Source organism: Asparagus officinalis, chromosome 4 (genome assembly GCF_001876935.1).
Source record: "Asparagus officinalis chromosome 4, Aspof.V1, whole genome shotgun sequence".
NCBI classification, from domain to species: domain Eukaryota; kingdom Viridiplantae; phylum Streptophyta; class Magnoliopsida; order Asparagales; family Asparagaceae; genus Asparagus; species Asparagus officinalis.
In genome coordinates this window covers 23,733,539-23,749,680 of record NC_033797.1, presented here as the reverse complement: position 1 = coordinate 23,749,680, position 16,142 = coordinate 23,733,539, and the positions used below count along the sequence as shown (strand labels likewise).

Below are 16,142 nucleotides of genomic sequence, written 5' to 3'. Positions count from 1 at the left end.
AACCCCCCCCCCCCCCCACTCACCCACCCAAAAAAAAAATCTTGGATTTTACCTCTGGTTCTATTAACTGAAAAGTTAAAACACCTGTCCTTAGGCTTCCGTCTTTGTGGCCTATCTGAAGCAAGAATCTGTCATTAGATGAATTGACCTATGTCTTGATGATTATTCTGTTTTCCTGATGCCTTTTTTCAGGGTTACATCGACCGTCTTCTGAGGTCATTGGGCAGGTTCATGTTGCATTCCGATTCCGTCCCGCAGAATCTTTATGGGCATTGGCTTATGGAGGTCCTATGGTTTTACTTCCATTGACTGTAAGCAAAGTGCAGATGGATAGCCTGGAACCTGTGCTTGGTGATCTTCATTTATCTCTGGCAACTGCTTCACTTTCTGCTCCTATTTTCAGAATTATCTCCATGGTTATTCAACACCCTGGAAACGTTGAGGAGCTATGTCGTACTCAAGCACCTGAGTTGTTGTCAAGGATTCTGCATTATCTTCTTCCAACAATATCAAAGTTGCAACTTAATAAACAAAGTGGTTTAGGTGACGAGGAACTTGTTGCTGCAATCATTTCTCTATGCCAATCTCAAAAAAATAATCATATGCTCAAAGTGCAATTCTTTAGCACATTGTTGTTGGATTTGAAGATCTGGAGCATGTGCAATTATGGTTTACAGAAGAAACTTCTGTCTTCACTGGCAGACATGGTGTTTACTGAGTCTTCAGCCATGCGTGATGCAAATGCCTTGCAAATTCTTCTTGATGGATGCAGACGATGCTATTGGGTTGTTTGTGAAACAGATTCTGTTGATACATTTTCACTTCATGGAGCAGAAAGGCCTGTGGGTGAAGTGAATGCCCTGGTAGATGAGCTGTTGGTGGTTATTGAGCTTTTAGTAGGAGAAGCATCCTCTTCATCAGTGAATGATGATGTTCGTTGTTTGATTAGCTTTCTAGTTGACTGTCCTCAACCTAATCAGGTAGAAGCAAAGTGTACTCCTGATAACATTTGTTCTCTTCTCACTTGATAAATTTCTTCTCTTGGACAGTCACATTTATAATTCATTGTCGTCCATGAACATCTCCTTTCTATTATTCATTATTTGCATTTCTCCATAGAGGAAAACAACTTAATACCCCATTTTAAAATTATTTTTCCATTAAATTAGGATCAATTAGCACACAGAAATACTATAGGGTTACACGAGGAGAGAACTGGACCACAGTTAATGGTATTAGGTATTCGCAGTTAAAGGTGTAGAAGGAGAGCGCTTAGAATGAATAAGAGACCAAAAACTAGAAGGCAAGAAATAAAAGGAGAAGCGATGTTCTCAAGGACGGCAAGGTAAAAAAAAAAGATAGTTGAGTACCTGATACTGTCACCTTTTAGGATATTTCAAGTTGAATAAGAAATCTCATTTTGGAAACATTTACTTAAAGCATTAATCCTGGCCATCTTCTCCTTGTCCTTCTTCTTCTTACTGTTTCCTTTGAGGAAAGAGGTGCTTCTGGTTACCAGAGATGAAGCTGCCTTGGTACGGATGGCGCTTCAGGAGAGGCTGTCCGTAGCACTTGCATGAAGGTCTAGTGACATCTTTTGCAGAAGGAAAGTGGAGCAGCAGCAGTGGACTACAAGGACTGATGGATACCATTGGAGGAAGTGGCATAATAACTGTGCAGTGCTGGACCGTGGGGTTCTGTTCTTAGATATTGTCAACGTGTTTAATATGAAAATTTTACGGTTCACTATGCTCTTAAGCCAAAGGTGCTTGCTGACTATTATTAGTTAGCTGATTAAGTTAAAGTACATATTTAATCTTCAGTATTTGTACGTGGGACACCAATTCTGTCATTTTCTAAACCATAATACATGCCTTTACCAACTTTATGTAAATAGCAAATGCAACATGCATTTGGTGTAATGGAAGTGATATTCTTTTTCTTATAGTGATAATTTTTGAAATCAAAATGTTTCTGTCAAAAAATTCCTTAGAAATTTTATAAAGACCTTACAATTCTGTCTCATGCATATCATGTCAAATTATAAGATGCTTAATTATATTTGTTGGTGAAAAACTTTGCATAGATACCATTATCATTTCGCCATAGCTGCCTTTGCATCGAAGAATTTTGTCTAGGATATAGACTCACTTCCTAGGCCTTCTGTTAATTGAATGATCAGTGTGGTCCACTTTAAAAGTTTTATGTCTATATTATTGTATTATACTGTATTAATTATGTAATACAAGATTCATTGTTTCCCATGTTCTTCCTATGATAAGCTAACTTTTAAGTGATAGTAATTTGAACTTTTATTTGCTCATACTGACTAAAGTTTGCATCTTGAAACTTTTGGCTAGGTGGCGAGATTGTTGCACCTAATTTATAGGTTGGTAGTTCAGCCTAATACATCCCGAGCTCACACATTTGCTCAGTCATTCTTATCCTGTGGGGGTATAGAATCACTTCTTTTTCTTTTACAGCAAGAAGCAAAAACTGGTAACCATAATATTCTGGATGGTTCTTCCCTGGGTGGTGTTAATAATGTGCCAAAGAGAAAATCTGAGTTGGAAGCTACACTTGGGGCAAAAGTCCAGAGCAACAAGTTCGAATCATTTGTGGAAAAAGAATCTATTTCTGATGAAATGAGTTCACATCCTAAATCCTTGCATAATGATGATAGTTCTTTGACAATTTCCTTGTGTACAGATATTGAAAGAATGACATCATCTTCTGAGACTCAACTACTAAAAACTTTGGGTGGCATAAGTTTCTCTATAAGTGCTGATAGTGCTAGGAACAATGTATTTAATATTGACAACGGTGATGGAGTCGTCATTGGGATAATCAACCTTTTGGGTGTGCTAGTCATATCAGGTCATCTAACTTTTGCCACGAATTCTTCATCTCACCGTCCCCCAAGTAACATTTGGAGCAGCGTGTTGTTGCATGAAGAAGGAAGTTCGATGTTTGATGACAAAGTTTCTTTGCTACTTTTTTCATTGCAAAAGGCTTTCCAAGCGGCTCCTCAGAGGCTATTGACTACTAATGTCTATATGGCTTTGTTGGGTGCAGCGGTAAGGTCACAATTTTTAACAATTTCTTCAGAGTCCTCAATTAGTCTAATAGCTGATATTTCTTTGGACAGAACTTAATTATGCTCGACTATAATTTATTGTTAGGCTTAATTGTTGACGTGAAAAGGGTTACCTGTATGAAAGGGGATTATCTGATAGTTGCAAGATGAAAGCATATATGTCAAGTGTTTCTAAACAAGAAGATATTTGTAAATTAAAATTAACTGGCATTAGTTCTGCTTTTTCCAGTTTAATATTCTTTTAACTTACTTAGCGAGACCTTCCTTTCTGTTAATGTCTATTAATTGACTTACTACTTGCTTAAGTAACTGGTTTCTCAATGTCAAGTACTTTCATGTTTTTGTGCTAACAATTAGTACATGTGTTTCTATTCCATTTAAATGGATTTTGTTTGAGATATGCTTATTTTATTTCCATTTAAGTTTCACTTTTCATCATTTTCTTTTTAAATTGAAAAATTGTTAGCTATTTCATCTTGCTGTGTTTGCATGATATTCGAGCCTTTTTTTGCACTTTTGTTATGCTTAGTACTAAAATTTTATCTCTTACATCTTATGCAGAAAGCTTCAAATTGTTATTCTGATAAGGCATTCTTTTTTAGTGGCAAATACAGATTGTTGCATTATCTTATTTAACTGAAATATTTTATTGTTTCCTTTCAGTTTATTGGTTCCGGATGGATAGTGACATGGCACCCTTTCTTATTTTTTCTTTTTGAAAGGTCTGAGATTGCATGATGACATATCTTGTTGCCGACATGGTTTTCTTGATTTTTGTACCTTTTCTGTCCAAGCCCTCCATCAATATGCATAATTCTTTAAAAGAACTTACTGTTTAGTCCTATTATGACCAAATTGTATGTTTTATTCAGCTTCTTCTTATGTAAAAGCATCAATTATTAAGTCCATTCCAGATGAACGAATCTATACTACCAACTACCAAAGTTCCAATCAATGGAACCTCCGAACAATGTTATCTAATTTAAACAGAGAAGTTTCTTGGTATGCTCAACGGATACGTACATAAAAGCATCTACTGACATACCATAGCAGCTCTTCTTAGCTATTCATGCAGTATTTAACTAGGCTGAAGACCTCCATCATAAGTCTTACATTCTTAGAAAAATAACTTAATTGAAAAAGGATGTGCCTCCCAACATGGTTTAATTGTCCAAATATATGTAATATGTCTCTCATGTTGGAATGTCGTATGATGCAGGGATGTTACAAATTCTTTTGTCACATTTATGTTTTGAATCCAGATTGCCAAACTTACCATTAGACTTGCTTTCATATTTAATGGTCAAATTAAGTGTACTTATATATTAAAAATCTATTGCAATACAATAAAATCATTTTTTATAGAAAATAAATATGCAAAGATTGGAGTACGTGATATTTATTAAGTTACAAAATATCAGCTGATAACAATACTCATTAGCCTGTATCATGTGAGTTGAAGCATGCTAATCTGATCTAAGCCAAAACAACTGACATCTAATGCAAGTCGATATCCGCTAATACTAAGAGGCAGTGGCGGACCTGTTCTTGTTCAAAGTGGTTCATTTGAACTACCTCAGATTTTGAAATAGTATATATATCATATATGTTAGTTTGTGAACAAATGTAATTTGTAGCCTAGTGGTATAAGCATTAGCTTACCTTCAAAGAGGTCAAAGGTTCAAAACCTCCTACAGCCTCTTTATGTTTCTAATTTCTCCTATAATCCTTATTTTCTCTTTACATTTCTACTTTCTCCTATTTTCTCTTTATTATTATTTGTTTATTATTTTTATGCTTTCCTTAGTAGTATTTGAAAAAAAAATTAGCGTTAATTTCGAACCACCACACGAGAGGTTGTGGATCCGCCACTGCTAAGAGGTAATATGAGGTTTGAATTTTAAAGTATCTTAAGCTGATTTGATAGTGTTATACTAGGGAAATAAGAGAAGAAAACAACGGCTACACAGCTTATGACTAAAGTTCGACTATCCATGTTCGGATGCTTCCTGTCTAGAACTGCCAAGACCCCTGAACTCCTAATACTGCTATTAGAAAGAATAAATAAGAACCATGACATTTACTGAGATTCGGATCTTTGTATCTATCTAAGCTTAGGTGTTAAGGTTGCATAATAGATTGTGTTTGGCTAGTTTAAAATGTTTTCAAGAATTGGCACTTGGCTGACATAACAAAAACATTTAGCCTTCAGTTCACATTGTTGGGCTTTTTTTACATTGTAGTGGGGATTTTCATTTTGAATTTATATTTTTAGTGCACTTCTGTGGTCAAAATTGAGTTTGATTTCTTAATGTCACTAATTGGATTTTTTTTCTAAGTTACTCGAGTTTTGATCGTCATGGCCGAAGATGGAGATCGCAAAATATGTTATTGTTTCAGTAGAAAAAGAAGCACTTCTTCAAAAATTTGAACCACATTTTTGATAGCATTTAAGGGCCTTCTGTTTATTATTTATTCTTTATTGCATTCTTTTTTTTTAGTATGAAACAATATATGTCAGAAAAAAGTTTTCTTTCCATTCTGACTTTTGGTATTTTGTAATATCTAGGAAATCTCATTAGTCTGATTTTATGCTTTGGGTTAGTGTAAATACAGCCAACATCATATTATTTCATTCAGAACGAGGAAATATTTATGTATAATCTTGGTCTTACTGTCTTAACTGAGCAGTCCTGTTAGTATTTTGAGGTTACACACAAATAAGTTACTGAGCCTTTGGAGATTTGTAGTTATATCTTTTCCTTTCTTTGAAAAAAAATATTTTCTATGTTATCTATTTTGGAAATGTTTTAAAACTTAATAAACTAATTTATTGTTATACGATAATACTGGGTACATTCCCTAAATTCACATAATTTGTGTCCATAGTCACTATATTGCATCAACTATATCTCTACCTGTTCCTTTGTAAATCAGAAGCTTAACTCTGATAATTCTCTTTTTATTCAGATAAATGTTTCTTCAACTGATGATGGGTTGAATTTATATGATTCCGGTCATCGCTTTGAACATGTCCAGCTTTTACTGGTCCTGCTTCATTCACTTCCTTATGCTTCCACCTCATTCCAAGCTCGAGCTATCCAGGTGAGAAACATCCTGAGTAATTTTCTTATTATAGTTTCATACTTATTGCTATTGTCATCCAAACATTTCACATTTCAACTTTTTATTTACTTGCGGCAAATACTTGGACACTTCTGGACATACCAGGAACATTTCATAATACTTGATAGGCACATCAAGTTGTTATGACGCAATTATAAAGTTTTTTGTTGCTCTCCACGTGAAGGTTAACATATCTTGATGATATAAATTTCTACATTGATTGGTCAAGCACAACCTTTAGGTATGCCCGTATGCATATCTACATAACATTTATGAAGCACGTGTACGGATATGTGCCACAACATGACACACGAGGGATATAACATAATTTTGTTAGCAGTGCATATGATATTTATATAATGTGTATGAGTGCATATAGTATATTTAGCATGACACAAATTTATGAATTTCACTTTTAGAATGTCTTATTTTTTAAAAAATAATTCTTAGTGAAATATGTTGTTTATTATACAACAATAAATTCAAATAAGTGATTAATATGAAATAGTTTATTTATTACTTTTTTTAAACTTCTGGTTCATCTTCTACCAAATTTTCAGAATTGCTTTTGTAGCCTAAAATAAACTATTTTAGTGTATTAAGGCTGCGTTTGACAACATGATAAATGAAGGGTTAAGGGGGTTTAACCCTCCATTAACCTGCTAAACAGAAAAAAAAGCCCACAGGTTAGTTAACCCGCACGTGAGCCCATCAACACATTTATCCCGTGAATTGAAGGGTTAACTATTCCGCGTGAGAAGGCGGAACAAGACTTGTTCCGCCTTCTCACGCGAGGGTAGCCGACAGAATTTTGAAAGAAGAGAACGGAACAACAGTTTTTCATCCCAATTAACCATCGCACGAGAACCCAAACCTATTATTATCCAAAATAATACAACCATATTCACGAATAACCCATCAAAAAATTAATGCTAAAATGCCCAAATGAAACTCAAATTCAAACCATAGGATGGCGGGTCCACCAAAACTATCACGTTAACCGTCACCTCTGATAGCCCTTTTCCTCCAAATTCCCCCACCAATCCTCTTCCAGTAGGATGGCGGGTCCACCAAAACTATGACGTTAACCGTCACCTCTGATAGTACATCCCCTCCAAATTCTCCTGCTAATCCTCTTTAATAGGATGGTAGGTCCACAAAACTATCACGTTAACATTTACCTCTGATAGTCCATCAACTTGCCAATCCTCTTCAATAGGATGGCAGGTCCACAAAACTATCACGTTAACAGTTACCTCTGATAGTCAAACTCATCAGATAATGGCCTACCAGGTGATGTGCCTCTATTCCGATTTCATGGATAGTGCCTCACTCCACTAGGTGATGTGCCTTGTCTACCTCTTTTTATTCCCCTGCTAAGTCTTAATCAAGACTGGGGGTTGGTTACTTGGAATCCATTGGATTAAGAGTAACGAATCTTTCACATCGTCGAGTTAACATTACACTTCTGACGATCATCATCCCCATAGAGTATGAATACAGCTTGCATCACTCCTAATTTATCACGTTAACAATACACCTCTAACAATCAACTTATCAATCCTTGTTAATAGGATGATAAGTTCTCAAAATTGCTCAAATCGCAATCTTCCCCAGCAAGATACTAAGTCTTTAAAATCTTAGTATCAAAATTCATCGCTTTTGATGATAAACTCATTTAGCAAGTTTCCCCAGCGAGACGCTAATTCCTAAAATCTTGTGCAAGTCACAAGTACACATTCTTGTCACGTTAATATCACACCTCTGACAACCAATCCACTTATCGACTCTCTCCAATAGAGCGATAGGTTCTCAAAGTTGCCCCAATCGCAACACATTCTGTCACGTTAACACTAAACCTCTGACAAAATCCACTTATCAATCCTCTTCAATAGGATGATAAGTCCACAAAGTTGCTCCAATCGCAACACAAATCTAAATCAGAAGCTTAACTCTGATAATTCTCTTTTTATTCAGATAAATGTTTCTTCAACTGATGATGGGTTGAATTTATATGATTCCGGTCATCGCTTTGAACATGTCCAGCTTTTACTGGTCCTGCTTCATTCACTTCCTTATGCTTCCACCTCATTCCAAGCTCGAGCTATCCAGGTGAGAAACATCCTGAGTAATTTTCTTATTATAGTTTCATACTTATTGCTATTGTCATCCAAACATTTCACATTTCAACTTTTTATTTACTTGCGGCAAATACTTGGACACTTCTGGACATACCAGGAACATTTCATAATACTTGATAGGCACATCAAGTTGTTATGACGCAATTATAAAGTTTTTTGTTGCTCTCCACGTGAAGGTTAACATATCTTGATGATATAAATTTCTACATTGATTGGTCAAGCACAACCTTTAGGTATGCCCGTATGCATATCTACATAACATTTATGAAGCACGTGTACGGATATGTGCCACAACATGACACACGAGGGATATAACATAATTTTGTTAGCAGTGCATATGATATTTATATAATGTGTATGAGTGCATATAGTATATTTAGCATGACACAAATTTATGAATTTCACTTTTAGAATGTCTTATTTTTTAAAAAATAATTCTTAGTGAAATATGTTGTTTATTATACAACAATAAATTCAAATAAGTGATTAATATGAAATAGTTTATTTATTACTTTTTTTAAACTTCTGGTTCATCTTCTACCAAATTTTCAGAATTGCTTTTGTAGCCTAAAATAAACTATTTTAGTGTATTAAGGCTGCGTTTGACAACATGATAAATGAAGGGTTAAGGGGGTTTAACCCTCCATTAACCTGCTAAACAGAAAAAAAAGCCCACAGGTTAGTTAACCCGCACGTGAGCCCATCAACACATTTATCCCGTGAATTGAAGGGTTAACTATTCCGCGTGAGAAGGCGGAACAAGACTTGTTCCGCCTTCTCACGCGAGGGTAGCCGACAGAATTTTGAAAGAAGAGAACGGAACAACAGTTTTTCATCCCAATTAACCATCGCACGAGAACCCAAACCTATTATTATCCAAAATAATACAACCATATTCACGAATAACCCATCAAAAAATTAATGCTAAAATGCCCAAATGAAACTCAAATTCAAACCAAATCAGCACAAATCCAAGCAATTAGTCACCTGTACAGCTTCTCGAAGCTCAATCCACTGTCGTTTTGGTTGTAGATCTCGTGGATTGCATGCTCGAGAATCTTCCATGTCTTCTCTGAGTACTTAGGATCCACCTCCACTCGATGCTTGAACGCCTCAATCTTAAAGTTCCTTTTCTTCTGAGCACTCATCGCTAAATTTAGGGATCCAACGTCAAAAGAAAAAAAATCCTAGAAAATTTCCCCTTTCAACCGAAGAGTAGGGTTTCTAATTGGAGAAGTGAGGGGAGGAAAGAGAGAGAGTTGGAAGAAGAAAGGGGAAGCTTTTGGGTGGGGTTGGGGGTGTAATAAATGTTTCTATTTTGTTGGGGTCACAAAGAAGCTGGATTATGTTTCTTTGTAAGTTCTGAGATAATTCTTTTGCTAAAAAATGTTCTCATTGAGAAAAATGCTTTTAAGACCAACTAAATATTTAAGCTACAATGAACAACTATGTATATTTTTATACGGAATTTCGCATGCCCTTTCAAATCGAGTATTAGCTGAGATATTTTAACATTTAAGAGAGACTATTAGTAGACATTATAATAATGTGGTTGATGCTATATTATTTTTGACGAGGTAATTATTTATAAATTTTTAATAAGAGCAAAAGTGGTATTTTTTAAAAAATAATGAGATTAATCTCCTTAACCCCTCTTCATTTGCCAAACATAAAAGACTTAACCCCTTATCTTAACTATCGTATCCAAACGGGTTTAGAATTTATTTAACCCTTCATGATGGGTTAACTAAGTTAACCTTTCTCTTTAATCTCTCCTCCTTATCCCTTTGCCAAACGCAACCTGAAAGACTAGTGTATTCTATGCTTTGTTAGCTATGAAACGATTTCTAAGGAGAGGTTATTGGTTGAGGATTGTTGGATCGGACTTGGGTTTTTTTCTTGGATTTTAATTGAGGGGGTTAACGATTTATGATTAGAATTTGGATTTAAATTTGGAAAAATTGTACCAAGTCCCCAAAAGTAAAAAAACTCATGTGGTCCATCCTCTAGTATTATTTTCTTTTTGTATTGGTCCCAAATACAATGAGCTTTTGTGATTTAGTCCCTATTTACACTATCTAACAAATAAAGGAAAAGAAATATCCACAAATATTCTAAAAGTACCCCTCTTCTTAGTGTTCTTCTTCTTCTTCTCTGCCTATTGTTTTTTCTCGTGGAGACTACAACTGCTCCTCCCTCCACTTCCTCTCTTCTCCTCCTCTCCCCTAACCCCAACCTTCCTCTCCCTCTTACTCCTCTTCCCCTCCGACCTTGACATCTCCCTTTCCCGCCTCTTCTTCTACCAGAGCAGACCTTGAGCACATCCACCGACCCCGTTGTCTCCCTCTCCCGCCTCCCCCTCTTGCTAACATGAAAGGAGGGGTTTTTGTTCGCTTTCCTCCCTCAATCGCCCCCTCCTAGTTCGTGTTTGCATCTTCATTAGCGATATCAACGTTGCCTAAACCCAGACCCTAACCTCCTCTGTCACTGGCGGCATCACCTATGTCCTCTCCCTCCTTTGCTCTGCCTTCATCTCTTTCTTCAGTAATCGAAAGCCCACTGTTATCCCTATACGTCGACGAGATCAACATGGTCTATGATTAATTCTGCTGACGTTTTTGAGCTTAATCCTAAACTGTACCTTGTTGCTGCATGTTTGGTTTTATCTGTTATGACTGTGTTATTTTGAAACTGCACACAATTTGTTTGTTATTTTACTTCAACCAGAGAACTTAGCGTATGTTGAATTCAATGGTTAAAAAATAGATTAATCACATTATGAAAATCATGGAATTGTTTATGTCTATACAAATGAAACAAATTGAAGCAAAACTCAATTGAGATGACTGTCTATTGATCTCATTTTGTTATGTTTTAGGTCATCATATCCAGTACATGTTAACTTTAGTCAGTACATATTAACTATATCAACTACATATTAAGTACATGTTAACTATATCTAATATCTGTTAACTTCAACAATACCTATTCGATATGCGTTAACTTTAGCCATTACCTGTTAACTATATCTAGTACCTACTGACTTTAGCTAATACTTGTTAACTGTACCCAGTAACTATTAACTTTAGCCAGTACTTATTAACTATATCCAATACTTGTTAAATATTTTTATATATGGTCCTATATCCAATACTTGTTAAATATTTTTATATATGGTCACGTTAGCTCTAATATCTGTTTGCTTATTAATTAACAGGTGATGAGAAATTATCTAATTTTTAGTTACTTTTAACAGATACATGTTACAGTTAATAGTTATATATGATACTTAACCATAATACTTTACAGTTAACATCTACCTATTATAGTTAACATGTACATGTGATCGTTAACAATAACTTGTTATAATTAGCATTACAAGATTTAGTTAACATGTACTTGTGACACTTAATAAGAATAGATTATTTAGAGTAGTATCTCCTCTCCGAGCTTGCTACCATCCTCAACTTTGTTCTTTGGAGTAGTACGTTAAGTGGGTATATGATATGTTATAGTTTGGAGATTGTTTGTAAAGTGTTTGATTAAATTCCAAAGAGAGATGTGTGAGGTTTTTGCAAGTTTAAAGCTTAGATTTGGAAACAAAGCTTAATTTTTGTAATGCACAACTGTATTGAATTAGGATTTTGTGGCCTGTGCTAATGCTACGCGAGTTATCTTATCATTTAAATGCAAAGAAGAGTATACAGTTCTGATTTTGAATGCACAATTGTGTTCAATTACACAATGCAATCTTTGTTTTACTCAAATAAAGATGAGAAAAATTACTATTAAGCAAAAATAACGATGAGAAAGTATTAATAATACTTTGACTCCCAGTATTAGTGTACTGCCATGCTTGCATGCGACGAGTTCGTTAGGATAGATAGTGTGGATTTTTAAAGATAAGTGCATATGCTCTTTCAAGCTGCCTCATGACTTTTGTAACAACTTATTAAGTTTATTAATTACATGTTAAGTTTATCCCTTTAATGTTACATTTACCCATTATATGTTAACTATATCCGGTACCTGTTAACTTTAGTCAGTACTTATTAATTATATCGAGTACATGTTAACTTTAGCCAGTACCAATTAACTATATCCACTACCTATTAATAACTTTAGCTAGTACCTGTTAATGATATCTGATATCTGTTAACTTTAATCAATACTTATTAATTATATCGAGTACATGCTAACTTTAACCAGTACCAATTAACTATATCCACTACCTATTAATAACTTTAGCTAGTACCTGTTAACGATATCTGATATCTGTTAAATTTAATCAATACGTATTAACTATATTCGATATCTGTCAACTTTAGTTATTACTTGTTAACTATATCGATTACTTATTAACTTTGACCAGTACTTGTTAACTATACTAAATACCTATTAATTTTAGCAAGTACATATTTACTATATCTAATACCTGTTAAATACTTTTATATATGGTCACGCTAACTCTAATGTTGCTGAATCTTTCAATAATTGAAATGCTTATATTTAACAACTAAAATGCTCATAATTTCATTGAATCGGCTATAGGTTGGGATTAGTGGGATTATGAAGTTGTGGAGAGCATATATCGCTAAAGCAATCTTAAGAGTGAAGCAAACAAATCACATCCCACCAATTTTGCCCCAGAAATCAAGCTTGCTATTATTCACGCTCTAACACACATGCTTAAATTGAAGAAATCCACACCAATTTTGTCACTACATCCAAGCTTTTAGGGTCTTTTGATGAAGAGGGCAGAATGAAGTGAACAATGAAAGGGGGAATAAAAAAGAGGAAAGAGGAAGAGAGTGGAAGAATCACCTAGAGCTTTTCTTGTTGAGGGGTAATGAAAGATAGTAATGACAGGAGATGACTTAGGAGGCAGTGGTAGCAAGAAATGACGTAGGAGATGACGATGATGAGGAAGAAGAGTGAAAGGAGCGACCGATGGTGACGAAGCGGGAGGCAGGAGAGGGAGACGATGGAGTTGGATGGAGAGATGTAGAGAGAGGAGTGTTAGGGTTAGAGTTAGGAGAGAGTAAGAGGAGAGGAGGGAGGAGCAGACTGAAGGTTAGATTTAGGAGAGGAGAGGAGGGAGGAGTAGCTGCAGAGTAGGCTAGGAGAGGAGGGAGGGAGGTGATGATGGGGATTTTTAATGGGTGGAGAATAACAAAAAGATAAAGTATGTAAAGAGAGGAGGGAGGGAAGAGATGATGGGGATTTGTAATGGGTGGAGAATAAAAGAGGGGTAAAATATGTAAGAGAGGAGGAAGGGAGGAGATGATGGGGATTTGTAATGGGTAACTTGGATAAAATGGGTAACTTGGATAAAATATAATTTTTGAGGCCAATACACAATAGAAATCATTAGGGGCACTGGGCCATATGATTTTTTTTTTTTTTTGGGGATTGACACAATTTTTCCTTTAAATTTAAGTTGTTATTGGTTTAGGACTAAGATTCAGATTTGAGCTTAAGGTGTTATTGGTTTAGGACTAGGATTTAGATTTGAATTTAACGTATTATTGGTTTAGGACTAAGATTTGAATTTGAATTTAATGTATTATTGGTTGTGTATAGGATTGTTATTAGGATTAGAATTTTGAAATCCACACTCCATTCCAACTTTATAGTTTTTAATGACAAAATTTCTAGAGAAAGTATAAGTTAAAATTGGTGGATTATGATCTCACTCTGTGGATATTTTCTCTCCTCTTCTCTTTGCTTATTTATATATTTCATATATTTCAAATTAAATATATTTAATTTTAAAATATTCCATATTCCTAAATTATTTATATATCAACATTGAGTGTATTTAATTTTGAAATATTTGTAATCAACTTCTTTTTTATTTAGTTCATTTAAAGTAAAACATATTTAATATTATTTAATCACTTAATATATTTAATATTTAATATTAAATTAGATATTTATATTATTTAACATTTCTTAAATATATAAATATTATAAAGATTTACTATTATATTACATTCGTTTTGTTTTTATTTAAATATGAAATATATTAAGTACATAAATATCAAATATATGTAATATTTAAAATTTTAATATATTAAATAGCAAAAAATGTTTAATATTGGATCATCTGAATATTTGATGTCAAATGTTCGATATAAAATTTTCTAATATATGTAATATTTACATATTTAATTATATAAATTAGTTTTTATATGGTGGAACGCTAGTTATTTTCTTTTATGTACTTGAACACTATATATTTTCATGTGTGTGCTTGTGCTAGTTGTCTTTTGCTATGTGACATCATTTGAACTATTTAAATAGATTACAAGATGTACTCAGTTTTATTGTTGCCATTTGTTAATCGAGATGATGATGGTTTTCCAAATTAATGTTCATTTTTTATAAATAATTATTATTTAACATAATAATTTATTTTGAAACTTCTAATTCAAATAATCCATGATCTAAAATTTAGTCTTAGAATCCAACTCTTAGTCTATGAATCCAAAGCAAAAGTTCAAGAGTCCAAACTAAAAGTTCAAGAATTCTACTTAAAAATTTAGAATCCAGTCCAAGAGTCTGGGGCTCTAACCATAAAGTCCGAGTTCAGGTCCCAATCCAAGAATGTTGGATTCGTGGACAATTATCTGAGTCCAAATCAACAATCCGGAGCGAATAACACCCCTAAGACTGCATTGTTTGAGAGTAAATCAATGGTCAAATTCTGAGCGCTAAAACAAAATTCCACTTGAGAAGTTTGTGATGAAAAGAATTATGTTGTTTGAAAATTTCTAATTAATTTATCGAGTTAGACATGAACAGTGTGAGAGATGGCACAGACTCTTTCAGAAGACTTTTTTTATTTTAATCCACATGTAATTATGAAAGTCTAGTTGAATATTTTGAATCACCTATTGGGAAGTTACACCATGTCATGTTGCTTGGTATGTGGAAGCCAACTTTAAGCTTATTCTTGAAAATTAATTAAGTGGTAGCTACGCACACGCGCATGTTCATTTGATGGTAACATGAAGTGTATAATGTGAATGTTATGCAATACTTCTTTTCTGATCTTCATTTAGACTCCTGCATCTCCTTTTTTAAACTGAAAGTTTTCTTTTTATATGATTTCAGGATCTTCTGTTTTTGGCTTGCAGTCATCCAGAAAACAGAACTAGTCTCACTTGCATGGCAGAATGGCCAGAGTGGATTCTGGAGGTTCTTATGTCCAATTATGAGGTAATAATAATGACACTAAGTGCTAATCATGTCCCTGTGCACTCACACATGGCGTGTATGGTTGTTGTAAGCATGTCTCTTGATGGACACTATGCATGTACATTGTTACTTATTATCTTTGATTTAGGGTAAGCGTCCGTCTCATGTGCATGCCGTTATGTATCTGATTGTATTAATGCGCATATCTCTATAGATGGGTTCCAGCAAAGATTTAAATGGCATTAGCATTGGTGAGATAGAAGATCTAATACACAACTTCCTCATAATTGTACTCGAGCATTCAATGAGACAGAAAGATGGTTGGAAGGTTAGTCTTCATTTTCCGTAACTACTCTGCTTGTCTGCTCTGCTGTGTATCTCAAACTTCTTCGCCACTTTAATTAACTTTTAGCAAATATCAGTTGGTTACTTTCTTGAAGTAATGCCTAGTTAAAACAGAACACCTGCATATACTTCTGATTGCGATTTTTATGTTATTTTATTGGCTACTGTGCATAGATTTATCATTTATGTATAGTTAGATTCGTATGTAAAACTCAAACCTCCTGATTTTG

At 34.3% G+C, this 16,142-nt stretch overlaps 1 protein-coding gene across 5 annotated transcripts in view; it reads left to right on the top strand.

Moving 5' to 3' along the window:
- LOC109836952 (BEACH domain-containing protein C2-like) overlaps positions 1-16,142 on the top strand; it is a 51,937-nt gene that overhangs the window by 2,522 nt on the left and 33,273 nt on the right. For all 5 annotated transcript variants that reach the window (XM_020405014.1, XM_020405013.1, XM_020405012.1 and 2 more), the window contains exons 2-6: positions 193-980; positions 2,361-3,077; positions 6,068-6,202; positions 15,484-15,588; positions 15,782-15,895. In XM_020405014.1, the coding sequence (XP_020260603.1) occupies positions 193-980; positions 2,361-3,077; positions 6,068-6,202; positions 15,484-15,588; positions 15,782-15,895 (1,859 nt within the window). The remainder of the gene's footprint in view (positions 1-192; positions 981-2,360; positions 3,078-6,067; positions 6,203-15,483; positions 15,589-15,781; positions 15,896-16,142) is intronic.